Raw genomic sequence first — 27,930 nt, 5'->3', positions numbered from 1 at the left:
TATCAACCAGTATTATATTGTTTCAGTCATACAAGACGTTTATTTAAAGTGTGTATGTCCTATTTCCTTCTTTAATATGATATATAAAGTGAAACTAATAGCATGATCCTCCAGTCACATAAAGCATCAATAGTCATATTAAAAAGTTGCCTCTGACTTAAAACAACATACAGACAGTCCCAGTTATAGTAATTAGGCCAGGACGTCACACCTCTCCTGCCATATGCATTTCTCATTCTGGATATTTTTAAAAATCACCAATATCAACACTTAGTTGATTACTAGTACAGTGGATATATATAGCTTCCAGCTAATGCTCCATTCCCTGTACTGACAATAGTTAAAAATGTTGATTTTATTTTTAAGGCCATACGTGGCTTGGCTCTGAATTATTCCTCAGGGTCATGGATTTTCTAGTAGAACCTGCTAGTGATCTCCCATTGCTGAGAGTTATTTGTTGAGTAATGAATCTAATAAATAAATACTTAAAATATATTAAGGACAGGAAATACACAAGTTTATAATAGTTGAGACTTCATTGTAAAATTCTGCACAAAGAATTTTACTTCCATGTAAAAGTCATTCCTTTTAAAGTTATATTTTTGGGCTCCACAGATTAAAATTAATTGACAGCAGTAAAATTTTCATGGCATTTCATTCCTTTGAAACCACGTGTTGTCTGCTTTAAAAATGAAGAACCCATTTTATTCTAGTAGTTAGTAGAAGATTCTACCTAGGAAAAGAACAAAAAGGAGAAGGAATAACAACACTATAAGAAGTCTAGGTGTTTCATTTTGGGATGGTAGTATTAAGATATTTATCAGAAAAATAAATTTAAAAGGAAATATGCTACTTCTGGCCCAATAAATCTGATTTTACCAAGGATGGGAGTTGTGATTCCATACAACAACTGAATCCATTATTGACTACAGTTTGGTTTAAAATCAGGGAAATCCTGGGTTCTTAAAACTTTTATCTGCAAAATATAACAAGAGATAATATCTGATTTTAGTAGAGAAAAATTAAATTTTTGTATTGGAAGAAACCAACATTTTTTAACAGTAAGGAACATTCTTTTATGAAGAACCAATCAGAACAGCAATGAGAAGTTTTTAAAAGCATCAGGATAGCTGTAACTAAACATGAGAGCTGCCAGGTTTTGATAAATTGAACACAAAAATTCAGTTGACTCATGTGTATCAACTTCTGTGTAAGTTCAAATGTGTATACTCTTCAAGAGTAGATAACAGCTTGACTTAAAGCTGTGTATGTGGTAATTCTAATTTATACACCAGGATAGAGCCAAAGGAAAAAGAAGAAGGGGAAAGTAAGAACAAAAAGGAAGGGAGGGAAAGGAGTGGGAAGGAAGAGAGAAAAGCAGATCTGGATAAGAAGTTCAGATACCCACAACACTCAGGTGTCAGGATGTGGAAGCCCTCAAAGCCAATGACACTTGAATTAGTACCTTAAAGCAATCAGTCCTTTGTTGGTTTTTGTCCTCTTCATGTTGAGTTCTTGGAGTTTGTCAGAAAGGAGCTGTAACATGCTGCCAACTAAACAATAGTAAGACAACCTTATATGAAGTGCAAACCTTTCAATAGTCACTAGATGGAAGCATCCAATAGATAATACAATTTCTTTGCTACCATCCAGTGATTCCTGTTTTTGCAGTCCCTGTATGCTACAGAGCTGTTGGAGAAGTGAACCACCCTACAGGTTGGAATATTAAGAGAGCATATTTGCATGGAACATGCAGTCAAAATAAAAGACCAATATAAAAACATAACGAGCTTAAGAGGAGAACCTGGGTGTTTGTAGGAATAGACATTATGAAAACTGAACAAATTATTCACAAAATTTTAAAGAGGAAAAAAATCTAAATATCTTTCCGTATCTATCAAAATAAGAAAAGATGGATGGATAAGTATGTGGAGGAAGGGCCCCGTAACAGTCTGTGTGAGCCCTTCCTTCCTTTTTACTTTTTCGTGGGATTTTGATACAACCAAATTAGCAGGACTGCATTTCTGCTCCAGCTACTAAAGGAGAAACTTTTTTTTTTTATTTGGAAGCAGATGTTTTGGGAGGAGATTCTGGTTAGTGTTGACTGGAGAGGAAGAAAGGGAAAGTATGAAAAAGGCAGGAATACTGGAATTGGACAGGACAAAATACTACTGTGGTGATACTTAGGGCCAGAGAAAAGATACAGCATTTGGTTGATTGATGGCACTGAAGAAGAACATAACTGCAAAAGTTGGAATCTAGCAGTAGAATAAGACCTAGAAACAACAATCAAGCCCAGCAGCTTCCTTCCTCCCAGCAAGACACTGCAAAAAAATCGCAATGGCAACTTAAGCCAGAGACTTGGCTGAAAAGTTTGGAAAATGCCAGCCAGCAACCAGGTCACCCAAGTCTGGGATGACTAGGAGTTAGGATGAGGTGAAGAGAACAGTTGCATTCCATGGAAGGAACTGCAGCCAAGGACAGAAGGTTAACAAAAATCTAAGAAAGTATTGGCAATTCAAACCTGATTACAAACGAAAGGAGGGAGAAGTAGGGGAGAAGCTTTACAGAAATTTATAGAAACCTATAGAAATGTAGTACATAGATATAAGATACAGAAATGTAAGACATAGAAGTACATGAAAAAAACCCACAAATAGCAATAAAAAAGAAAAGACATGGAAATAAAGCGTAACTATTGGAGTAAGTGTATATTCTCTCTCTTTTCTTTTTTTTTTACAATAAATCCCTGCATCAAAAGAAGATAAAATTCACTTCTTATTTGTGGTCTGTACCATGTTCCCTAAATAATTTATAACTGAGTGCAGACTTTAAACAAGATAGGACAAGAAAATGTCAATAATGGCAACAATAACAAAAAAGGGAGGTGAGGAAGAAAAGTAGAGACCTTTAAAAGAAGATAGGTGAAATTACAGGAAAACTTGCAGGAATATTCAAGAATAAACATAAAAGTGATCTGATAGGGGCAAATAAGGTTAAAAGGAGATGGAATGATTACTGAAATCCTTTAGAAACAGGGTCATAACATAAGAGAATTATTTGTGATAGAAGATCCTTCTTTAGCAACCACAATCAAGATCAGCAATTTGGTCATTAAGTGAGACATCACATGACTTACGATTTTACTTCAGCTTTTCCTTTTTCCCAACTCCCTCGCTCTTTGGAATGCTCACCCCAGCATTGGGACAATTAGCAAGAAGGGAATTAATGTTGTGTTTACATTCATTGGAGGGAACGGGATTACAAGAGAGTAAGCAGGCAGACAATGTGGAATACACATCGAAAGGCTCGTGCATGCATCATTTGCCTAGTATGCTTGGGGCTGGAGATCTTTTAAAATCCTGTATTATAGAGATGTCCCCATAAAATATGCATAAATAGCTCTGAGCAGTAAAATGGTTCTATACGCTGTTCTATATTTCAGTCAGTTCTTAAACAAATAATGTTGCTTTTATAAGTAAAGAACCTTTAAACTTCTTTATTTATAATTTTGGTGTTTTTTTCAAGGGAAAATAGATAGGGTTAGTTTTATATGTCTAATTGGAAATTAAGCTAGGGACAATGTATTCTTTGCTGTTAAAATGGATGCTTCAATAGAGGTCATCCTATACTGAAACATTTAAAAAAATGCTTTTTAAACTGAAGTTCTGTGTATATTTTCATGCAAATATTTATTTGTATTATATTTATTGCTTTAGTTGTAGCCTCCAGTAAATGCGTAGATCATGTGACAAAGCAGCTTGTTCTAATTCTGTTACATTTCTGAAAGTGATGTGAGCACAGCTGGTGGAAGATGGTGTCTTGTGTCTCACAGCAGATCCTTTGTCTTCTAGAGCTATAATCCTCAGAGGACATGCTTCACTTTCATTCTGCAGTTTTGCTTAGGCAGCCAGTCTCGAGTGCTAATTATTGAGGCTGGGGATTATAAAATGCAAAGTGCACTTTAGTGGCATGAAAAACTACAGCATTGATTCGTTCAGTTTTTAGAAGATTTTGCATGATGAAGTGTATTTGATCTCTATGCATAATGCCAGAAATTCTTGCATTAACAGAGAACAGCTCCAAGCAAGCATGGTGCAAGTTCACATGAATCTGAAAGGCAAAATGAATGTCAAGGAGCAGCTGAAATTATTGTGGCAACTGCTGGCAGTAGCCAGGTAAGGCTATATATTGTGCTTAAAAATACGGTCATCTTGTAGGTTAGAGGTAGTAATTCTGTAATAGCAACTTTGCCTGCATGAATTATTTCATTTTTGTTAAACCAGAAAGCTAGCGTGCCACTAGAGAAGAACACTCATTAATCTGCTACAGAAGATTTTTTTTCTAAACTGAAATACGTTAACATTCCACATTGTGATAGTATAATTCATGTTCAAAGAGCTGTTATGCATACATTTGAAGGAAAAAGAATAAATGTATCTTTCAATTTGGCTTGCCATTTTCAATATGGATACGTGAGCCAAAGGAATATTCTTTTCAATTATGGGGCGATTTTGAAATAGATTTGTTTTTCTCAAAAGGTGGAATTTTGTAAACCTAATAATTTTATCATTCTCGGGGAATGTTGAAAGGGGATATATTTTTAAATAAGTGTTGTAGACTGTATTAATTTGGATATAGTCCAGCCCTGCTATATACATGGCAGGGATTATCTAATTTAATATAAATCTGCATTTTGCTTTCAAGAGTCCTTTATAATATGCTTTGGAATCTCTACACTAATATATAATATTATATATATTGTAATTATTATAATTGGTTTTCATAAATCAATTTTTATAAATCTGTAAAATTGTTTAAATCCCTTTAGATACATATATATATATATACCTAGAATTGATTTTATGTAATGCTACTAAGACTTCCTAGTATTATGTACCAGATATGGCTAAAATGTATTTTTAATTTTATTCTTTTTCTCTGCTGTTTTGGAACAACAAAGATCCATTGCTAAATCCTAATGCAAACTTAATTTAAAAGTAAAAAAAAGTCAGGAGGGCATATTATTATAAATAACATAACTATTTGTCTTTGTTCTTGTTGCTTTACCACATTTTATTTTGATTATTTGTGTATCTCAAACCAGCAAATGAATTTTAAGCAGCTTTCCTTTTTAATCAGAAAAGTTCCATCATACCATCATAACAAGATTTCAATGTGTGAATTTTTATTTTTTTTATTTGATCATTTTTATAGAAAATAACATTAAAAATGAGGTGGCTTAAAATGAGATGTGATAAAAGCATTGGATTAAAAAATGTAAAAGTAAGTCAGAGCAGTAATAATGTTCAGATAGCAAAAGTAAAGTTATTGAAAAGGTGAGTATCTATACAAAGTAATTCAGTTATTTATTTGTACAGCTAGTATGCTGCCTCAATTTTGTGGTCCCTCTAATGGTTAAAAATAGGTTTCTCAGTTTTATTCAAAGTGCTGGTTATCATCAACAGAGACATAAATGCTGTTGTACTGGGATACTGACTTCCCAAAAATATTCAGTCCAGTCACCTGGAGAAGGTCTGTTAGGAATCCTTCTTGCAGGAAGTGCTTAGAATTTGGGTTAGATCAGTGGTCTCCAATCTTTCTGGCTTGGCAGACTGATGGAGGCGGAGGCAGCTCAGGGGAAAGGAATGGTTTTGCACGGATGTGCCACTTTCACAAATGCAGCTTTGCGCGTGCACATGCACTTACCAGTGGTGGGTTCCTCCCGGTTCGGCCCGGTTCAGCTGAGCCAGTAGCAGTGATGATATGACGTCACTGAACCGGTTCTGTTTGTTCGGGAGCTGGGCCCTCCCGCCCCTCCCCCGCGTTATTCTTACCTTTTATTTGGCCCAATCTATTCGCTGCCTCACGAGTCCCAGCTGATCGGCTAGAAGGAAAAAAACTGTTTAAACTCTTGCCGCCAGGCTTCAAAGGGCCGCCCTACAGCTGATCAATGTTAAAAAGGCAGTGTGGTGGTAAACCAGTGCGCTTGAAAAACAAATAGGTAGACCAGTGCCTCCAAAAACAAATGAGTAGACCGGTGCCTCCAAAAATAAATGGGTAGACTGGTGCCTCCAAAAACAAATGAGTAGACCGGTGCCTCCAAAAACATATGAGTAGACCGGTACAGCTCTGCAAGCAGTTAAAAGCCTGGTAGACCAGTACCTCTGCTAAATCCTAAAGAATTGTCACATGACCATCAAACCACGCCCACAAAATAAGCCACGCCCACAGAACCGGTAGTAAAAAAAATTAGAACCCACCCCTGGCACTTACTCACCACTTTCACGGCCCGGTTCTAAATGAGCTGTGGTCAGTATTGGGCCATGGACCAGGGGTTGGAGACTCCTGGGTTAAATGACAAGCCTTCTGTGTAGTGACCACTTAAACTAGAATCTGTTTTCCTGGAGAAATATGCAACATTCTTTCTTTCTTAATATTTCTCAAGTCAATGAAAAGTTTCTATCATATTTGGTCATAGTTGACTTAATATAGCCATTCCATTTTTGCATATTTTGCTTTTACTTTTGATATCTTCTGTTCTTATACACCTTTTTTGTACTCTGCCCACAGTCTTACAATTGGGACAGTCTATGATTATTGAAAATAAAGAAATCCATAGCTTTGGGTTGTTTACCCTGTACAATAATTCAAAACCATACAAAATCACAGACTAAAAGCAAAATAAACTGTTGTAACATCAGATGCAATCATCACTTCCCAGATAATCATCAGCTAATTCAACCACAGCATAATAAAACTTCATTCTTGGAAGGCTCTGTGGAAAAATAGTGTTTTAACTTCTTCCCTGAATATTAATGTTCTGTAATTGAGCTTTGATTGCTTCTATTTTATTATATATTTGATATTAATACTAGTTCTGCCTTTAGTGACTCAGATCCAGAGAATTGTTGAAACAGATAGTGGTTTTCTCTCTTCTTCTAGTGGTAGGTATTTAGTTTCTTAGACAGTCAGAAATTAAAGCTTCTATTCAGGGAATCTTTGAGCAATTATTCTTTTCTTTTAGGTTATCTATGGCAAACTACCCTAGTTCAAGAGGATCCCCTGAAATAATATGGGGTCCTTCTTAGGGGGAAGAGGATACCATTAACTATCTTCCATTGGTGTGTTTCATAGTAGAATTGTATGTAAGGCCATCTTCAAGTTGAACTCAACTTCTGGTGACTTTATGGACAAATCCATATAATTTTCTTGGCAAAGTACAGCGGTATCTTGCATCTCCCAAAATGTTTTTTAGGCTGCTATCTTTGGGATTTCCTGGTCCTAGTACAATTAATTACAAACAATTCAGCTGGAGTTGAGGCTTTTGACAGATACTACTCTAATATGCATATGATGCCTATCATGCAATTCCTTTTCATGTCAATCAAAGTTACGCGAAACACAGAACTTTATGCAAACCAAATTTGATGATAAGAACCAGTTTGGTCTAGTGGTTAAGGCACCAGGCTAGAAACCAAGAGACTGTGAGTTGTGACAACTTCCACCTCAGAGCAGTGGTGGGATTCAAATTTTTTAACAACTGGTTCTGTGGGTGTGGCTGGGTAGTCATGTGACTGTGTGGGCATGGCCAATTCGACATCACTCACGTTGAGGGGCACCTTGGCCAGCCCTCCCTTCCCAGCCACTCCTTGTCACACCTGGCCTCAACGTATCTCTAGTTGTGTAAAAATGTTGTTCACCTTTTTTCGACTTTTATTTCTGCATCTACATACTATAGATGTACTTTCATGGACCACTGAAAGGAGGAAATGGCTCACATGTTTTGTCCAAGAGTGTGATAGGCAGGTCACAAAACAGGCTTTTGGGGGGCTGCCACAAAGAAGGGGCTTTAGAATCAGAAGATACCTTGGAGCAGTGGTGGGCTGCAAATTTTTTAACAACCGGTTCTGTGCCCTAATAACTGGCTGGGTGGGTGTGGCAGTACTCAGCCTCCTGCAGCACTCTGCCAGGCAAAACAGGGCATGGGAGTTAATTACAAAATGTGGGCTTTGCTTTGTGACATCCAGATCCAGTGAGCAAGGGATGTGAACTGCACAGAAAATACACTTTTGTTTGGTTATGAAGAAATATCCCCAAAGTCAGATGTACACTAAATGTAGACTGACTTTTAGCTACACATCTTCCTAGCAAACAGCAAATTTTGAAGCTCCAGGTAAAGAGGATTCATTTTAGGATGAGTAACCACAGTTTGCATGTTGGAGGTTCCTAAAAGAATGCTGGGAAACTGTATTTTAAAGAACATTTGAGGGTGGGGTGCAGAATAGCCTGAGGCTGTAGAGACCTGGCACCAATCAAAACACTGTTTGTGAAGCAACTGATTAACACTGACAGGGGAAGCCACTAGTATATGAAAATAAGAGCAAACTCCACTCCCTTCTAGTACTGATGATGTTACCTAGTTTGATAATGAAAAATCTCAAGAAAACCATCAAGCTCAGAGAGCACCAAGGACATCACAGTTCAACCCTGAGCTACAAATATTCTCTTCTATCGATAAACATTTTTTGGTTAGAACAGTGGTTCTCAACCTGTGGGTCGGGACCCCTTTGGGGGTCGAATGACCCTTTCACAGGGGTTGCCTAAGACCATAGGAAAACACATATTTTCAATGGTCTTAGGAATAATTTTATTGTTGGGGGTCACTACAACATGAGGAACTGTATTAAAGGGTCACAGCATTAGGAAGGTTGAGAGCCACTGGGTTAGAGGGACTCAGAGCCTGCCTTATATGAGATGACTCCCAGTGGATTTCATCCTAAATTTTGATACGATTTCTGTAAATAAGGAATGTAGAATTATAATGGCAGAGTATTTGATCCTTCATACATCAAAAAAATACAAAGCTAAGGGATAAACAAATAAAAAACAGATTTGAAAAAAGAAAAGGCTCAGGAAAGAAAAAGAGTGAAAGTGTAAGAAAGAAAGAGGAAAAGAAGGAAAACCGAAAAAGAATGACTTCCAAGTTTCTTTGGTACAGATATAAGTACAAAATATATCAAACTCTTACTTTAAGATTAACATTTGTCTACATTATTTCCATAACCCCATATCTAATTATCAAAGCACAGATCAACTTTTATTTCAGTTTCTCACAAAAAGTCCAGTAATGGTTCATATCGCTTTAATTACTTACTATTTGTTAAGGAAACCATAACTGATATATTTAATTGCACCAAACTCTAAATAAAACAGGAATGGAAAATCCTAAACTCTAGTGTAGACCCATGCTTCTCAACTTTTGCAACTTTAAGGTGCATGGACTTTAATTCCCAGAATTCCCCAGGCAGCATCTAAATCTGCCAAGACTAAAAAAACGCTGATCCACAGATAAAGATTTTTCCATTCCTTTTACTGGTTCCTACTTACTTATGAGCAATCATAATGCAAAATCTCCACTTCCACATCAGTCCAGAGCAACTACCATTTCCTCACTAACCTGCTTTCCAGCTCCATTCTCCTCCTTGCAGGGCAACAAAAGAAGATCATGCGACTACCAGTTTTTTTTAAAAAAAAACTTCAGCCAGACCTTCCAACTTCTCGGGGAAAAAAGATATCACGAAGTTGGAAGGTCTGATTGAAGTTTTTTTTTTTTAAAGTGGCATTCACATGGTCTTTTGTTGCCCTGCATGCCAGAGAACTGAGCTGGAAAGCAAGTTAGTGAGGGAAGGGTGGTTGCTGCAGGAGTTTGCAGGAAGCTCTCCAGGCTAAAAACTGACTGCAGTGGGGGAGAACAGCCTCCCAGCTGATCGGTTGGTTCATTCACAGCTTCCCAGCTGATGGGCTCCGCTGGTCCATTTGCAGCCTCCCAGCTGATCAGCACAGTTCCCAGGCATGCCCCTGCAGCTTCCCCACCCTGAATGGCAACCCCCAGTGGTTGGGGTGGGGCCAGTCAGCAATTTAACAATCGGTTCAGCCGAAGTGAATTATTGTTGTTGTAGGGAAAAAAGGAGGAGGTGGAAGAAGTATGTGTGTTCACTGCCTTAAGTTATTTAGAAAAATAACAGTTGGGAAATAAATATTTTTTGACATCAAAATCCGTAGTTATTTCTGTGATGTAAAATAGCTGTGCCCTTGCAAAGCTCACATATTATTTTGTTTGATGCTGTTATAATCAATACCTCCTATTGTTTAATGGATTTTTTTCTTTTTATTTATGCAACTGATATTTACTGATATTGATGCAGTTTCACCTTAATATTTCTCTCTTTAGTTTTATTTCATTTATACTGCTTTTTTCCGCCTCTGGAAGACACTCTTTAAAACAGCAGCCCTATTTTAGAACTCTGCCATCCCCTTTACTCTGCTAATAAATTATTTTTAGAAATCAAGATTTCTATTTCCCTGCTGTAAGCTGATATAATGGTGTGTCTTGGCTTTAGGTCTTGTTGTTCTGCATATATCCAGTTCTACCTATCCATGTGACTCCTGAAAAGCTTTGAAATCATTAGTTCTACCTTATATTGCAGAATATTTGTCCATCTGGGAGCTATGTTATTCCCACTCATTCAATAAAAAGGTGGAATGGATTCATTTAAAAGGTGATAGATGTACTGGTACGATGTTTCCCCAGAAATAAGATAGAGTCTTGTTTTGTTTTGACACCCCCACCATTTTTATTTTATTTATTTATTTTATTTTATTTCCAATTTATATACCGCCCTTCTCCCTGAGGACTCAGGGCGGTGTACAGCCAGAATTAAGAACATGAAATACAAATATTAAAAAACAATTAAAATATATATAAATTTGGCCCAAAAATTAAAAATCACAAACCAATTAAAACATTTTAAAATTTCTTCTTAAGCCAGCCCGGCTTGCTGGAAAAAGTGGGTTTTAAGGGCACGGCGGAAGGCGCTGAGGTCTTGGATTCTCCTTATCTCTGGGGGCAACTGATTCCAGAGGGTAGGTACCCCCACAGAGAAGGCCCTCCCCCTGGGGGTCACCAGCCTACATTGTTTGGCTGATGGCACCCTGAGGAGGCCCTCTCTATGGGAGCGCACGGGTCGATGGGAGGTCGTCGGTAGCAGCAGGCGGTCTCGAAGATAGCTAGGCCCTATGCCATGGAGTGCTTTAAAGGTGATGACCAACACCTTGAAGCGCACCCGGAAGACCACCGGGAGGCAGTGCAGCTCGTGCAGGAGCGGTGTTACATGGGAGCGCCATGCTGCTCCCGTCACTACCTGCCCTAGTGCATTCTGGACCAGTTGGAGCCTCCGGGTCCTCTTCAAGGGGAGCCCCATGTAGAGAGCGTTGCAGTAGTCAAGGCGAGAGGTGACGAGGGCATGAGTGACTGTGCACAGGGAATCCCGATCAAGAAAGGGCCGCAACTGGCGAATCAGGCGAACCTGAAAGAAGGTCCCCCTGGTTACAGCCGTTCCTCCAAGGACAGCTGCATATCCAGGAGGACTCCCAGATTGCGAGCCCTTTCTGTGGGGGCCAAAGACTCGCCCCCAATAGTCAATGATGGAGTCAACTGGCTATATCGGGATGCCGGGAGCCACAGCCACTCAGTCTTGGAAGGGTTGAGCTTGAGCCTGTTCCTCCCCATCCAGATCCGCACAGCCTCCAGGCACTGGGACATCACTTCAAGGGCATCGTTGGGGTGGCCTGGGGTGGAGATGTACAGCTGGGTGTCATCAGCGTACTGGTGGTATCTCACCCTGAAGCCACGGATGATCTCACCCAGTGGCTTCACATAAATGTTGAACAGAAGGGGCGAGAGGACCGATCCCTGCGGCACTCCACAGATGAGAGGCCTCGAGGTCGACCTCTGCCCCCCTGCCAACACAAACTGCGACTGGTCGGAGAGAAAGGAGGAGAACCACCGCAACATGGTGCCTCCCACCCCCAACTCTTCCAGCCGGTGCAGCATGATTCCATGGTCGATGGTATCAAAAGCCGCTGAGAGATCTAACAGGACCAGAACAGAGGAGCAACCCCTGTCCCGAGCCCTCCAGAGATCATCAACCAACGCGACCAATGCCGTTTCCGTGCTGTGCCCAGACCTGAAACCCGACTGGAACGGATCGAGATAAGATGTTTCCTCCAGGAATTGTGGAAACTGTTGCGCGACCACACTCTCAACAACCTTCGCCATAAAGCGAAGGTTGGAGACAGGACGGTAGTTGGCCAATATTGCCGGATCCAGGGACGGATTCTTGAGGAGAGGCCTCACCACCACCTCTTTCAAGGCAGTGGGGAAGTAACCCTCACTCAATGAAGCATTGATAACACCCTGGAGCCAGCCTCGTGTAACCTCCCGGGAAGCCAGTACCAACCAGAAGGGACATGGGTCCAGTAAACATGTGGCCGTACTAAGTCTCCCCAAAATCCTGTCCACATCGTCGGGAGTCACAGCATCAAACTCCTCCCAGATAACATTCTCAAGACTATTCCTTGTCACCCTGCCCTGATCTACCCAGTCAGAGTCCAAATCCCCCTGGATCTGAGCGATTTTGTCATACAGGTATTGTCCGAAATCCTCCACCCTGCCTTCCAAGGGATCCTCCCGCACTCCCGGATGGAGCAGGGAGCGGGTCACCCTAAACAGGGCAGCCGGACGATTCCCTGATGATGCAATTGAGGCGGAAATTAAACTTTGCCGTCTTTATCACCACTAGGTAGGCCTTAATATGCGACCTTACCAGTGTTTGATCAGATTCAGCGAGACTGGCCCTCCAACCACTCTCCAGGCGTCTTTTCCGGCGCTTCATTTCCCTCAGCTCCTCAGTAAACCAAGGAGCCGCCCGGGATCGGCACCGGGTCAGAGGCCGCAAAGGCACGACTCGGTCCAAGGCCCCACCAGCCGCCCGATCCCAGGCGGCTACTAGGTCCTCGGCCGAGTCATGTGCTAGATCCTCAGGAAATGGCCCAAGCTCCATCTGGAACCTATCAGGATCCATCAGGCGCCTGGGGCGGATCCATCTAATTGGGTCCGCCTCCCTGCGGCGGGGGGCAGCGGTTCGAAGATCCAGGCGAAGAAGTGAGTGGTCAGTCCATGACAAGGGTTCCATGTCTATATCCCCTATAACAAGACCAAAATAAGGGCTTGGCCTTATTATCAGGGGGGGTCTAATTATTTTTGGGGTGCAGGAGGCAGTGAGCATGGGACTGGATGTCCTGTCACTGCTGTTGCCTCCTCTCTGTTCTTTGCGCCAGCCGAGCAGCCCAACACATCCCATCCCAATGGCAACAGCTGCTTCCCTTCCCCGCCATCTCTTTATTGAGAGGTGTGGCAGGTGGGGTGGGACGTGGCTCCCCTTGCCGTCTCTTCACCCCTCTCCAGGCATGACAGGGCTCCTGCCCCTTGCTTAGCCATCCGCCCCCTTTAGGGATGCAATTTGAGGGTGGTAGGTAGGGCGGGTGAGAAGTGGGATGTGCATCTTACCTTTTCAGCTTCGTTGCATTCCTCGCCATTGTGACCAGGGAAACGCACTGTAAAAGAAAGCCTTCTCACGAGTTCAATCACACTTCTCAGACTCGCAAGAAGGTTTTCTTTTACAACGTGTTTCCCTGGACACAACATCAAGGAAAGCAACAGAGCTTGAAAGGTAAGACCTGCGTCCCGCTTCTCGCCCGCCCCATCTGCCACTCTCAAATTGCATCCCTAAAGGGGGCAGGTGGCTAAGCAAGGGGCAGGAGCCCTGCCATGCCATGCCCGGCGAGGGGGTTGAAGAAGAGACAGCAAGGGGAGTCACATCTCGTTCCACACATCTTGCTTCTCCCCCACCCCACCTGCCACCCCTCTCGATAAAGAGACAGCGGGGAAGAGAAGCAGCCAGGCTGCTGTTGCCATTGGGGTGGGGTGGGACGTGTTGGCACAAAGAACAGGGAGGGGAGGGCATGTCTCCCCCCTCCAGCCTCGCCTCCTCAACTCATTTTGGTTGCGCAGCAAGCAACCAGAGGAAATGGCGGGACCGGCTGTGCATGCGTGTAAGTAGTTGGTGGGGGGCTTATTTTTGGGAGGGGGTTTATCACATGTGCTGAAAAGCCCGATTGGGCTTATTATCCGGACATGTCTTATTTTCGGGGAAACACAGTAGAATATCTGAAAGACCACGTTAGGGGCAGATAATGATGGAGAAAATCTATCTGGTTGCTAAGAGTCAACACTGAACTGACAGCATTTAAACAATCAGTCAATTGAAAATAAAATCCTACAAAAGGACCTCTTTGCATAAGTGGGAAATGTTTTTTTTTCTTCTATACTATACTGGCTTGTTATAACATATCGAATAAAAATCTAAACAATAAGATATGAGCTCCAATGGAAAAACTGCAGTGGAAGATTATACATTGCTGGCACTTGACTCCATTTAGATTGGCACACATATATCAGACTTTTTTTCCAATTGTTGGTGAGGTTGTCCAAAAAGTGGCCTCAATTTCAGTTGTGATATTCATTCGATAAAGGTATGCTCTTATGGCATAACATTTTTGTAGAATTAAGTATTGCTATTAAATAAACAATCAAATGCTTTTCAGATTTAAATTTACTGCATTTATTTACAAGACCAGGTCTCACGCTTAACAATAAGCTTATTTATCTATTTAACTTTAGCAGATAAAATAATAATTGCCCAACATTGAAAATCTCTTAACAGTTAAGATGTGGATTAACAAATCCAGTTCAATTGCTAATTTACAAAAAAAATCATAGACATTATTAAAATAATAAAACATCAGAAGCAGGACCCACAATTCTATCAGGATTGGATGGGTTTTATAGTTTATTTCAAAAGCAATAGGGCAGGCTATAATGTGATAACTTTTATGGTAAATTTGTATATCTACAGTACCTAACTCTTTACTTTTAAATAGATTTTAAAAATATTTTCTATATATTTTATATCTATGCATCTTGGATTTATGTTATTTTGTTACTTGATAATGTTTGATAATCATAGTTCAGTAAAATATATATACAAAAATAATGAGATATTTACTGAGTTGACTTCTTATTTACTGTAACAGTAAGTTCCACATTTGCATTGTGCTAATATTTTAACTCCCTTATAACCCTATTTCTTAAACTTACAGAGTTCAACTGCTCGGATGGACCATGAAACAGCCAGTGTTATGAGTTCTAATAGTAATTACTCTGTTCCTCGAAGACTCACCAGTCATTTGGGTACCAAGGTAACCAAAGTTTTCTGTAGATTTGCTAATTCTCCATTTTATAATTAAAATATATTTTACATCTGCATTGACCTATCTCAATTTATAATCAGTAATGGATGCTCTAGTCCAGCGGTCACCAACTGGTGGTCTGTGGACCACTGGTGGTCCGCGAGAAAATTTGGTGGTCCGCAGAAAAATTATTTGCATTTTTTTATATTGCACTAAATCAGCGGTCGACAAACTACAGCCCCTGGGACAGATATGTGCAATGAATATTTGTGTTGCTGCAGAGAGACTCCCCCTTCAGGGTCTTTTTGGGTGGGTTGGAGGGGGGCAGAAATTCCAACTTGGGGTCTGCTTCAGCCTCCTGGTACAGGGCTTTCAACAAAGGCTAGAGGGAAGTGCCACTGGTGGTGAAGAGCCAAAAGGTTTCATACCAGTGGGACTGCATCATGGCCTGGAACTGGCTGACCATCTCAGCCCGCTGAGCCTTCAGGCGCCAGTACCTGGCCCTGCACACCCTCAGGTCTTCCCTCAACTTGGAAAGCCTATGCTTGTAATCCTCAGTGAGGTGCTTCTGCTGAGCCTCCTTCTCGGTCAGATCCAATTTCAACTGAGCCAGCTGTTTTGCCAACTCTTTCTCGTGGTGGCTGCTTAGCTTCAACAACTGCTTCCTGTTGGGGCCCTGAGGAGCCTGGGCCAGCAGGTGAGGAGTGGCTGGGAGGGGAGTAGCGAGTAGAAGCTGGCGAGGCACCCCTTGACATGAGTGACATTGAGTTGGCCAAGCCTACTCAGTCACATGACCACCTAGCCACCCCCCCCCACCTAGTCATTAGGCAGATCATATTAGTGGTCCACAGGATTTAAAATTATGAATTTAGTGATCCCTGAGGTCCGAAAGGTTGGTGATCCCTGCTCTAGTCCCATTCTGCTTTGTGAATTCAGAGAAATAGCTGTGAAAATGAAGAGTATCTATTTGGAGATAAATGGACTCTTTTTTTTTTTAAACTATGAAAGAGATTTTAATAGATGGAATAGTCTGCTGCTCTGGGATATTTTAATAATTTATATGGATGCTTTTAAACAATTGTAATCCTACTTTTAAAAATGCACTGTTTTGTGTTTAGTAATGATTTATAACATTCATAAAATTTGGGGTTTTAAGATTATTGAAGCAGTCATTTAATAGATACAGAAAAATACAAAAAGCTGAATAGTTGAAAAAACACTTTCACTTTAGGGTGAAATGTATAGATAGAGGCATAGGGTTCAACTTTTATTATAATTAAGCAACCTGAAGATGGCCGTAATTAATATATAACTCCAAAAATGCACACCTGGTATATAGAGTTAGTGGTCAATATTATTTTTAATAGTTATTTTCAGGTCTAACAGTACCTATAACACAATTTTAATATACATCCTGAAAGAAGTTGAATGAGTCATCAGATTATGCATATGCTCTTTTAATGCTGGTACCATCAAGGGCAAGCTGATACCATCCAGATGTTTTAGATTTCAATTTACTTAAGTGTTTGCTATGTAAAATTTGCATATTCTACTATAGTCAGTGTAATTAAATTTGCAGTTCTGCACAGCTGTAAGATTTAAACCTGTTACGTGCACTGTGCTTACTAATATATTCTCATCCTAAAGTTACTCAGTTGCCATCCCTAATTGTTGGGCGGGAGGGGGTCCCTTGGTAGAGTTTCATCCTAAAATGATACAGTTAAAAGAGCCCAGTCTCCAGACTCCAGTTCCCTGCTTGGTGCAGGAATTAATAGTCTCTCAGTAGATGGCTATTTAGTCTGCTTTTAACATATACAATAAAAGACAATCCACCATTTCTCTGCTTATGTGATGGTACTATCAGGTTACTTTTACTACTTCGAATTCAATGTTTTTTTGTTGCCGAAATGCATTTTTGGATGAAATATCTTGATCTTCTGCGTAGTGTCCTTCAAGAAATTTGAAGAAGGCTATCTTGCATTATTCCCAGTTCCTTCAGTATTTCTTTATTGTGCCAAGTTTCAAGTTTCTCCGATTGCCCTCGTTGCTTTTCTCTAAACTTGTTCCATTTTATTTGAGTCTTCAAAGTGTGATAGCCAGGACTGAACACACATTCAAGGAGGGAGCTGATTTATAGAAAAAAAAGATGAAATGTTTTCTATCATTTGTATTTGCATTTTTGATAACCACATTACACTGCTGATTCATATTCAGTTTTCAATCAACAATATTACAAAACCTTTTTTACAATGTTATCAAGTCTGAGATTATATTCTCTATCCTATATCTGTCCATTTGAATTTTGTTTCCTAAATGAAATGTTTTGTTTTTGATTCTGTTCAGTTGCATTATTATTACCAGCCCATTTAACTGATCTGTTAAGACAGAATTTTTGTTCTGTCTTCTACTATACCCGTGATGGCGAACCTATGGAATGCATGCCACAGGTGGCACACAGGCCCTCTCTGTGGGCATGCGAGCCGTTGCCCCAGTTCAGCTCTGCTGCACATGTACATGCATGTCCCGCCAGCCAGCCGGCCGTCAGGTCACTGCTGCGCATGCAGGGGGGGCAGAGCACAGAGGCAGAGCCATGCACGCATGCGCAGGGCGCGTGCGGAGGGCACACGCACATGCGGGGGGGCTCATGCAGGGGCCATGCACAGGACCACATGCAAATTCGCATACATGCTTTGGGCACTCGGTCCTGAAAAGGTTAGCTATCACTGTACTATACTGATGTAATGATATGTGGAAAGACCCTGGGAAACCTCATGCCAGGATCAACAGTAAACAGCCCAAAGAACCTCTAAGACCACCCCAGGACAAGCCACTAGAATATATACTGAGAGCAAATCCCACTCCTTACTAGCATTGATGATGTTATCTAGTTTGGGTAATGAAACATATGCAAAAAAACAGGCTCAGTGTGCACCAAGGACCATTTATAAATCAGTCTCTTTATCTGCTCTAGAATTTTTCCAGGTATTAATATCAGACATTATGATCTGTGTTCTCCAGATAAAGACAAATTTGCCCACCTCCAAACTTTTGCCACTTTACCATAAATTCAGGATTTTTCAAAACTAATTACAGTATAAAACTTCAGCCAGAACCAGTTTTGCAAATATATGGCCAGGCTTTAGTAAGAGAAAGTTGACTGGCCAACTTTGTGCAAGCTAGTTTGTCTGTGTATAAAGAAGAATAGTGGGTGATAATGTACTTTTGATTCTTTGGTATCAAAAGCCTTATGAGTCTTATTTCTACCACATAATGAGAAAGCATATGACTGTGGCAAATTTGTACCACTGGCTGTTCCTAGGGTCTTTTCCCTCATGGCAGAGTTAATGTGCATCCTCCAGTATTATATATATGTAGCAGAGGAGGTTGCAGGGTGAAACAGGAAGGAATAACTTTCCGGCTGCATCCTGGCCCACATGCTGCCCTACCAACCTGTCAGCTGGATATTTTTGGACAGAGTTTTAGCTGTCTTCCAAAAGATTGATAAATAGGTTCTCTGATCTTCCTGGCACTAGGGCTAAAAGGGGAAAGTGGCAGAATGCTTTTGATCTCACCCAGCTCATAAATATAACAAAACAATAGATGCTGCCAGGGAGTGGCAGTGCTGTAGTGAGTGATTAATTGACAATCAAAATTATTGCATCGATAATTGCAAAATGACATTAGCACAGGAAAATTAATGAAAACAGTAGAAATGTTTCATGCTTCATCTCCCTTTAAGATCCTGGACTGAATAGATTCAGACTCTGAATTGAAAGAGCAGGGCACGACTGGTACTGATCTCCGCGATTTGGAACCAGCAGTCTTTCAGATATCTTCACATGTGTTCAAAGGAGTAGACAAGCAGGGCCAGATTAAGGCCAACTGATGCCTTAAGCAAAGCCTAACAGTGGTGCCTCTTGGCTCTTTCATTGATTCACTGACAAGACATTAAAATTTCATAAGTGCTGAAAACTAAAATTGAATGTGGCAATGAAAGAATTTAGATCATGGTAGCTAGGAGGAAAAAACTCTGGTCCCCCCTTAATTAATAAGCATTAATCACATGCTTATTTTGCTTAATGTTTAATCCAAGGGTAGAGATAAAGTCAGGTAATCAGTTACTGGTACAGAAGCGTGGCAGCAGGCTTAATCACCTGATCTAGAACCTGAGCAGGAAAAGATCCTCAGCCTTCACACAAATATCAAGTGAGTAGAACAGAAATGTTCAGCGAGGTTCCTTAAAAGAAAGGCAGGACTCAGGAAGATAGATGTGCCTGACTCAGAGCTATAAAAGAGCTTTGGCGTCTGACTACTGTTACCAAATATCTTTCTGGTCTCAGAGATGACCACCTGAACATGTTCTGATTCTCTGATTGACCTTTGGACTGGCGCAAGACTATAGAGTGAACTCTGATTCCTGGATCGTAAGATTTGTCTGCATGAAACAGTAAAGCTTGTTCAGTTCTTTCATTCCTGCACTATAGTGAAATATATAGTTGCCATAAAGAGCTCAAAGTCTAACTTTCTGCACTTGTATTTGCTGACACAGGAGAGGTTTCTCCTGCAGCCCAAGCAATAATGGCTGTGGAAGGCAGTACCCAGTGACTAGACAGGAGTGCGGAAATATTTCCAGAAGCCTCAAGCGGTCAATAAGACTTCCAGAAATGCTAGCCATTGAGGATTTCTTTTGTTCATCTAGATTTATGTTGAGAGATTATGAAAAATGCTACTTTAAAAGTATAGCTGTATCTTCATTTTGGGGTTGGTATAAAAAAGAAAGGCTGTGTAGTGAGGATATTCTAAAAATGGATAATGGGACATATTTGTCTCATAGGGGGACACGAGGATAATCCTCTCAGTCTATAGGAACTGTCATTGCAAATGTGCATGTAAATTTGTTTCTGTTTTGTTACACATACCATTCAGTATTAAAAACATTATTTAATAGAAATACAGCTTCAATTCTTCACAATTCTGAAGTCATCATCTCTGTTTATCCAATAATTTGTGAAGTTGGGTTTGGTGATACCCCAAAAGACAGATTCACTGTAAAAAGGAATTTAATAGATTTGAACATTGGGTCTTTTCCAACAAAATGCAATTCAGTTGTGAGAAATGTAGCATTCTCCATTTAAGTAGGAAAAAATAAGTTGTACAGATATCAGATAACTAATAGCTGGCTCAGCAATAGTACTTATAAAAAGGATCTGGATATCCTGATAGACCACAGATTAAGCATGAGCCAGCAGTTTTCTGTAACTTTCAAATAAACCAATTAAAAGTTGGATTAGATAATGGGAAGTGATACTTCCAATCTCTGCTGGAGTGGTCAGAACACACCTTTAGTGTTACATCCAGTATTGATTACCACAATACAAGAAAAATGCTGAGGTATTAAGAAGGTTAGAGGCTTGAGACTGAATCCTACAGAGAACAGTTAAAAGAACTGGCAATATTTAGCCTAAAGAAAAGAGCAGAAAACATGAATTCAGTCCTCCAATACTTGAAAGGAAGACAGCCAAGAAGATACAGATGTATTTCCCAAAAGGTAGGACCAGAACCAATGGTCATACTTGGGAGAGATAAACTTGAAATAACATGGAATTTCCTGACTGTTAATGCTATTAAGTAGTGGAACATCCTGGCTCATGGAGTCTTGGGTGCTCCATCATCAATCCAAGCTTGGACAGCCATTTGTCCGCAATGGTCTGAACATTCTTGTCCTTGGCAGGGGGCTGGACTAGAAGATTTCTAGGAATCTTCTAACCTTTGTCTCTGGTTTTTCCAATAATGCAAAATGTAATATTAACAAATCTAACCTTATTTTGTAATTTTGTTTTTAAAAGCAAGCTTTATACATGCAATATAGTGTAATTTTTACTTAACAATGAATTCTTTATTCTTATCCATCTGGACCATGTATCCTGTGGGAAAAATTTCATTTCAGATGCTTTTGAAATATTTTAGAACCATGATATATTTTCAAAAGGCCAACCAGCTTTTATTAATACATTTCAATCCAAATTAATTTTTTTTATTTATTTGAATGTTTTATCCCAACTTTATTATTGTTTATAAATAACTCAAGGCAACTAACTTCCCTATTATTCCTTCCTCCTCCTATTTTCCATACTACAACAATCCTGTGAGGTGGATTAGGCTGAGAGAGAGTGATTAGCCCAAAGTCAAAGCCCAGCTTTTTATGCCTAAAATGGGACTAGAAGCGCTAGACCCAAAGGTGCTTCATTCAAAAGGCAACTGGACTTTCTTTGTTTTTTCTTGAAGACATTTCCTTTCTCATCCAAGAAGCCTCTTCATTAACTGAAGAAGCTTTTTGGATGAAAAGCAGAATGTCTTCAAGGAAAAACAAAGAAAATCTAGTTGTTTCTTGAAAAAAGCACCTTTAGGACAATCATGACCTGGATGACTGATAGACACAAGCGCTAGACCAACTTGGCTGTCTTATTTGTAATATGTAAAAACTATCAAGTTTTAACATCTAACATACTTTTTAATACTTATTTCAGTTTTATAAAAAAGCTAGTTATTATGCCTGTCATGATACTGTTAATATTGTTAAATGGTATAATATCTGATTATTGCCAAATTAATAGTTTGAGTTGAATGCTAATGCGTAATTATTTTGGAGTGCTTTGTTTACCCACATAAATTATTACTACTGAACTGTGCTCTGTCTTTAGCTTTTTAAGTAAGTTTTCATTTGGAACATAAACATGTTACATTAAGTTACGTTACCTTACGTTACATTACATCCATCTCTGCCTCTGTGTGGGTATAAATAATATTTATATGTAAATTACTCATATACCACATATAAGTGGAGTCACCCTAGAATATTCATTTTAGTATATCCCATCCACATTAACTGTACATAACGGTGTTTTAAAACTATTTGCTTTGCAGGTTGAAATGGTGTATTCACTGCTGTCAATGTTGGGCACTCATGATAAAGATGATATGTCACGAACATTGCTAGCCATGTCTAGCTCCCAGGATAGCTGCATAGCTATGCGCCAGTCTGGATGTCTTCCTCTTCTCATTCAACTTTTGCATGGCAATGATAAAGACTCTGTGTTGTTGGGCAACTCTCGTGGAAGTAAAGAGGCTCGTGCCAGAGCCAGTGCAGCACTACATAATATCATTCATTCCCAGCCTGATGATAAACGAGGCAGACGAGAAATACGTGTTCTCCATCTTTTAGAACAAATCCGAGCTTACTGTGAAACTTGTTGGGAATGGCAGGAAGCACATGATCAGGGCATGGACCAAGATAAAAATCCAAGTATGTTGGTTGCAATTCAGGTTTCAAAACCTTTGTGAAGTATTCTTTGGTGTTAACAGCTTTGAACTCTGGCTATTTGTGGAATATTTTTTTCCAAGCAGGCTGTTCAAAATACTAGGTGCAAATGGGAATGGGAAAATTTATCTATTTTAGGTCATGTCATTTTTGTTATAAAGTATATATTTCTGTGTTGATTGGGAATTTTAACTCCTAAAATTTATTTTCTAAATTTCTAACACTTCAGCATAAGGTGAAGTATGAAATCACTTGTAATAATTAAATTTTTAGTTATATGGTAATTATATCAGTTTGCAATGACTGACTTCTTCAAACATTCCTTTGCACAGAGCAACAGATAATATTTTTAAAAATCAACATTAGTAATGTTTGGATATAATCCAAGAGATATATACAACTATAATTTTTAGTGATTTCTTGTTACTTTTTTGAACTAGTATTTGTAGAGGAGAGTTGTGTTAGTTTGTGGTGTTGCAGTTTGTGAAAGTATATGCCTTTAAATAAAATACATTAGATGGAAAAGGTGCTGCCAAACTCCTTCTGATATACTAGCCTCTGAAATTCCATATATGATATGGAAACAAAGATATAATAATTAAAATCAGTTATTACACCAATTGCAGCTCTTCATATCTAAGGACTATGGAGTTCCCAATGATGCCTCAAAATATTTTGAACTCAAAGCATTCCAAATTTGAAACACCCTGTTTCAATTTTAATATAGGCCTTTCAAGTCTGAAGCAATTGTGAAAAATGAAAAATGGTGACATATTCATAGATACCACTAAACATAGAGAGTTCCTAGGATTGCATAACAGTTTATCTTGGAAATACATGGAAAGCGGCCAGTTTCATGATTTACATAGAGCATTCCAGGAATGTAAGGAAGTTACTTTGTAATTATTATAATATCCAAATATTTTGTGTTGAGCAGCCCTTATCCATCAGTTCATTAGTATCTTTTCTATCCCTCTTTTAATAGTTTAACTGGTTCTCAGTTTTCATACTACTGTCAGCAGTGTAGTTTTACATTACAGGTATCCTTCACATACAATCACAATGGAGCCTCAAATTTTTGTTGTTAAGTTAGTTTTATCACATTTTATAACCTTGCTTGCCACAGTTGTTAGGTGAATCATTACAGTTGCTAACTTGGTAACACGGTTGTTAAGTGAATCTGGCTTCCCCATTGACTTTGCTTGTCAAAATATCACAAAAGGTGATCATATGATCCTTTAACCATCATAAATATTAGCCAGTTGCCAGGTGTCTGTTTTTTTATCACATAACAAGGATGCTGCAACAGTCATAAGTGTGAAAAACTGTCCTTAATCCCTTTTTTCGGTGCCATTGTAATTTCAAACAGTCACCAAATGAATAGTTGTAAGTTGACTACTTGTGAATTGGAAGTTACATGGAAGTGATTATGAGTGCCAGGCCCTGTTGACCTTTGGCAATAGGAATCACGTTCATTGACAGCAACTTTGGAAGTGCTATAACTGATTGGTTATTCTTTCTGATGCAAAACTGGCAGACTTCAATTTTTTTCCCATTGCAAATGCTTAGAGAAGTATATCTGTTTGACTGCATTTGTTTAATAAATTGTTTAACAGTGTAACTTTAAAGGTTTTGTTGCATTCTTCAACTGATACATTAAATGAAAATGATTTTTTTTGTTCTGACATAGTGCCAGCTCCAGTTGACCATCAGATCTGTCCTGCAGTATGTGTTTTAATGAAGCTTTCATTTGATGAAGAGCATAGGCATGCAATGAATGAACTTGGTAAGAAAAAAATGACATTGCAGAAAAGTAAAACTTTGTCCTTAATATACAGTTGTTAGAAGGAGGTTAGGGCATTCTTTTGCAGGGAGCAGATATATAAGTTAATTGATTGTTTCCAAATCCACATTAAATCAATGTTGTTATTAGGTTTATTCGAAGTATTGAATACACTTTTTAAAATTCCTTATTATGTGAAAACATACTAGTGAAAATGGGGAAATACTGACAGTACAGTAAAACACCCATAAGGGGAGAAATATAAATCAGAATGTATCTGGTGCTCTGGCAGTTTCAGTTTGCTCTGACACATGCACCAAAAAAAGAAAAAGTGCAATTGTTTTGAGTTTCCACGTTTAAAAATATAAAATGCAGGAGTAATTTAAGTTAGCTTACTATGGTATTAGAAAAAGACTCAAAATGAAGCTAAATGATTATTTTATTTTAAAAAAGCAAGAAATGCAACTTGATAACTTTAGTTAGTATTTAGAAGGAAAAATAACTGAATTCTCAGAGTTTTTTAGGATCCAGTTTTGAATAGTTCCATGTGGTGTTTTTCATGTTATCCATAAAATAAAGGAAGCTAGCCAAAAGAAAGATTCCAAAATCTATATTAGAATTATGCCAACACAGAGGTCATACAAATATACCTACACTTGCAGAGATAGACACCTACACACATAGAGGCTCTTCTACCAATTTAATTCAACTGTTATATTACCTATTATTTTATTTATATATACTTACTTACTTACTTAATTATTAAATTATCTTGCTTCACTGTCAGTTTCAGCCCAAAGGTTGTACATGCATACATCAATAACCAGCAGGAATTTCCAGAACAGCTACTGAACTTGTTCATAGCCCAATTCCCTTGCTTCATATTTACATTTTACATATGTATGAATGAATGAAAATTTATATAGTCGCCCAACTCACACTTAATGACTCCTGGTGGCTTAAAAAGATAAAATTTGGAGTTTGGGGCGTACAGGAAAATTTGGAACATTCAATAAAATTTGAAATTTAGAGCATACAAGACATTAATTCATTCTAAATTTTAAATAAATCATTAAACCCTACAAAATAATATTCATTAGAGTTTCCATTAAATCAATAAATAGAAACTGACCATATATCTCTAATCCAGGATTATAAAGCTAAGAATGTGCTCTTTCCAAGAGTGATTAGTTTTATTTATCTTGTATACAATAAAGCCATAATAATAATTTTTGTTTTTTCTTTCTTTTTATGTATTAACGCTTTTAAGAAAGGAATTTTGGAGAATAAATATGCCAATATTTATTCTCCAAAATAGAAATATTTACCAAAATATTTCTAACAAATCTTTCAATTATTTTAATAGGGGGTTTACAAGCCATTGCAGAATTGCTACAGGTAGATTGTGAAATGTATGGGCTTACTAATGACCATTATAGTGTCACATTAAGACGATATGCTGGAATGGCTCTGACAAATTTAACTTTTGGAGATGTAGCCAATAAGGTAGGTTTTAATCTCTTTGGATTTATTTCTGTTTATTGTAATAGATGCTGTTGTACTTCACAGATTGATTCTTGCTATTTTAAGTCTTGTTGTAAACTCTGAATCTAGGTGCCATCTGAATTATATCATCAGCAGTTTTCTTCTTGTGTGAACTAATTATGAGCTAAGATCCAGTTCTTTTTGTTTCATCTTATTCATGTAGCTGCATTAATTAAAATTGTCTTTTTAATAAAAAGATTATGCTCTTACTCTTGTTCTATGCAATGAATGTTGATCTATAATTATATGTGTTAATTTTGCTTATCCATGAATTATTTTAATTTATATTTGGAAGTGTGCTTGCTTTATTGTGATTTTTTGAGATGTTTATTTCAGATTCTCTCCTCTCCCCTCCCCTCCCCCCCATTATTTGGGGGGATCTTCTCTCTTTTGGTATTCAATTAGATTTGGGGATTCTCAGCTAAGATGTTCTCTTAAACCTAGAAAAAAACTGCTTCTAACTTATTATGTTTGTCGTTCTCATTTGTTTATTACTGTAGTTTTATGAGAAGCTGTTAGTGGACTAAGTGCAAAAATAGAGAAAAGAATTCTATTTTGAATATCCATTAGATAATTTATCCTCAACTGCCAACATACATCTAATTACCTGTTTCATAAAATTTCTCTCTCTTTCAAATAGGCTACTTTGTGTTCTATGAAGGGTTGCATGAGAGCTTTAGTAGCACAGTTAAAATCTGAAAGTGAAGATTTGCAGCAGGTAAACTTCATTGCTCGGGTATTCTGTTTCTATATATTTATAACTTTCATGCAACATTTCTTTTTTGTTTCTTTTGTATACTGTAATCTGCTATCTGGATCTTATGGTTTTTCAAAAGTTTTCCCTTTTTATTTTCTTATTCTGTAATCTTTCAATTAGTATATTGAGTGACATAATTTTTCTGAATTTGCTTTTGAGGAAAAAAAACAATTGATATGACTAGGGACAACTTTAAGGAGCTACACAGTCATTAAATTGATTAATGGAACAAACCAAGCATTAAATGTTTTTTGCCCTTTGTTTTATTACAACATTTGATTTTTTAAGAAATTCTAAATGAATGTTGAGTTGAACTAATTCATAATGTCTGAAAGTCCATCAAATAAGATAATTTGCTATAAGCAAACTGTCTATATTAAGGATTTTATATTGATGCAATTTATTTACTTATCCTGAGAAACATTTTCTTTTATATTGAATACTTTATGCTAAAATAATTACATTGGAAAAGTTTTCATATTTCACAATAATGTATTAGAATACTTTCATTTACAGATGAATAGTGTAAAAAAAATAGATAGAAAAATAAAGATAGAGATTTATAGATACCATTTTACCTCATGGTAAATGTCTATTATTGTCAAGAATTTTTATGACAAATTTAAAAAAAGATGATGCTCTACATTTCTGACTCAAAGTCTCAAGCACTGAATTATTTAAAATCAATATACAGTGGTACCTCAGTACTCATTGTTAATTGGTTCTGGGAGGTAAAATGAATACCAAAAACAAAGAGTAACAAACAATTTTTTCCTATAAAAAAATAGTGTCCGTTGAGTACCAAACAAATGATGAGTACCGGGACAAAATTTTCATGTCAAATTGCATTGAGTACCAAATTTGATGAGTTTAAAGCAGTTGAGTACCAAGGTACTGCTGTATAAACAAGCATATTAAAATGAGTAATAAACTACTTCTCAGCATACCAAGTAATAGTCTATTAAATGCATGGTAGTTAAAGCATATTAATTTTTTCTATTATTTCATTGACAATATTATAGGTTATTGCAAGTGTTTTAAGAAATTTGTCTTGGCGGGCAGATGTGAATAGTAAGAAGACACTACGAGAGGTTGGGAGTGTGAAAGCACTGATGGAATGTGCTTTGGAAGTTAAAAAGGTACTGTAGCAAATCAGTATTTTTTTAGTATTTAAATATATTTAAAAATTTCCTCGTTTTAGAATAATACATTTATTTATTTATTTATTTATTTATTTATTTATTTATTTATTTATTTATTTATTTATGTAATTTATATGCCGCCCTTCTCCCGTAGGACTCAGAGCGGCTTACAAAAACGACAGAGAATTACATAAACAGTTGAACAGTTAAAATCAATTTAAAATTAATTAAA

General features: G+C 38.1%; 1 protein-coding gene across 1 annotated transcript in view; it reads left to right on the top strand.

The window, feature by feature from the left end:
- Positions 1-27,930, top strand: part of APC (APC regulator of WNT signaling pathway) — a 92,355-nt gene that overhangs the window by 52,987 nt on the left and 11,438 nt on the right. The window contains exons 9-15 of the mRNA XM_070938740.1: positions 4,074-4,178; positions 15,064-15,162; positions 22,078-22,456; positions 24,162-24,257; positions 25,621-25,760; positions 26,440-26,517; positions 27,579-27,695. Of these exons, the coding sequence (XP_070794841.1) occupies positions 4,074-4,178; positions 15,064-15,162; positions 22,078-22,456; positions 24,162-24,257; positions 25,621-25,760; positions 26,440-26,517; positions 27,579-27,695 (1,014 nt within the window). The remainder of the gene's footprint in view (positions 1-4,073; positions 4,179-15,063; positions 15,163-22,077; positions 22,457-24,161; positions 24,258-25,620; positions 25,761-26,439; positions 26,518-27,578; positions 27,696-27,930) is intronic.

Source organism: Pituophis catenifer, unplaced genomic scaffold (genome assembly GCF_029215685.1).
Source record: "Pituophis catenifer annectens isolate HBS135680 unplaced genomic scaffold, rPitCat1.0.hap2 SCAF_2, whole genome shotgun sequence".
Lineage (NCBI taxonomy): Eukaryota > Metazoa > Chordata > Lepidosauria > Squamata > Colubridae > Pituophis > Pituophis catenifer.
Note: the sequence above shows the minus strand (reverse complement) of the source record. Positions and strands in the feature narration are given on the sequence as shown.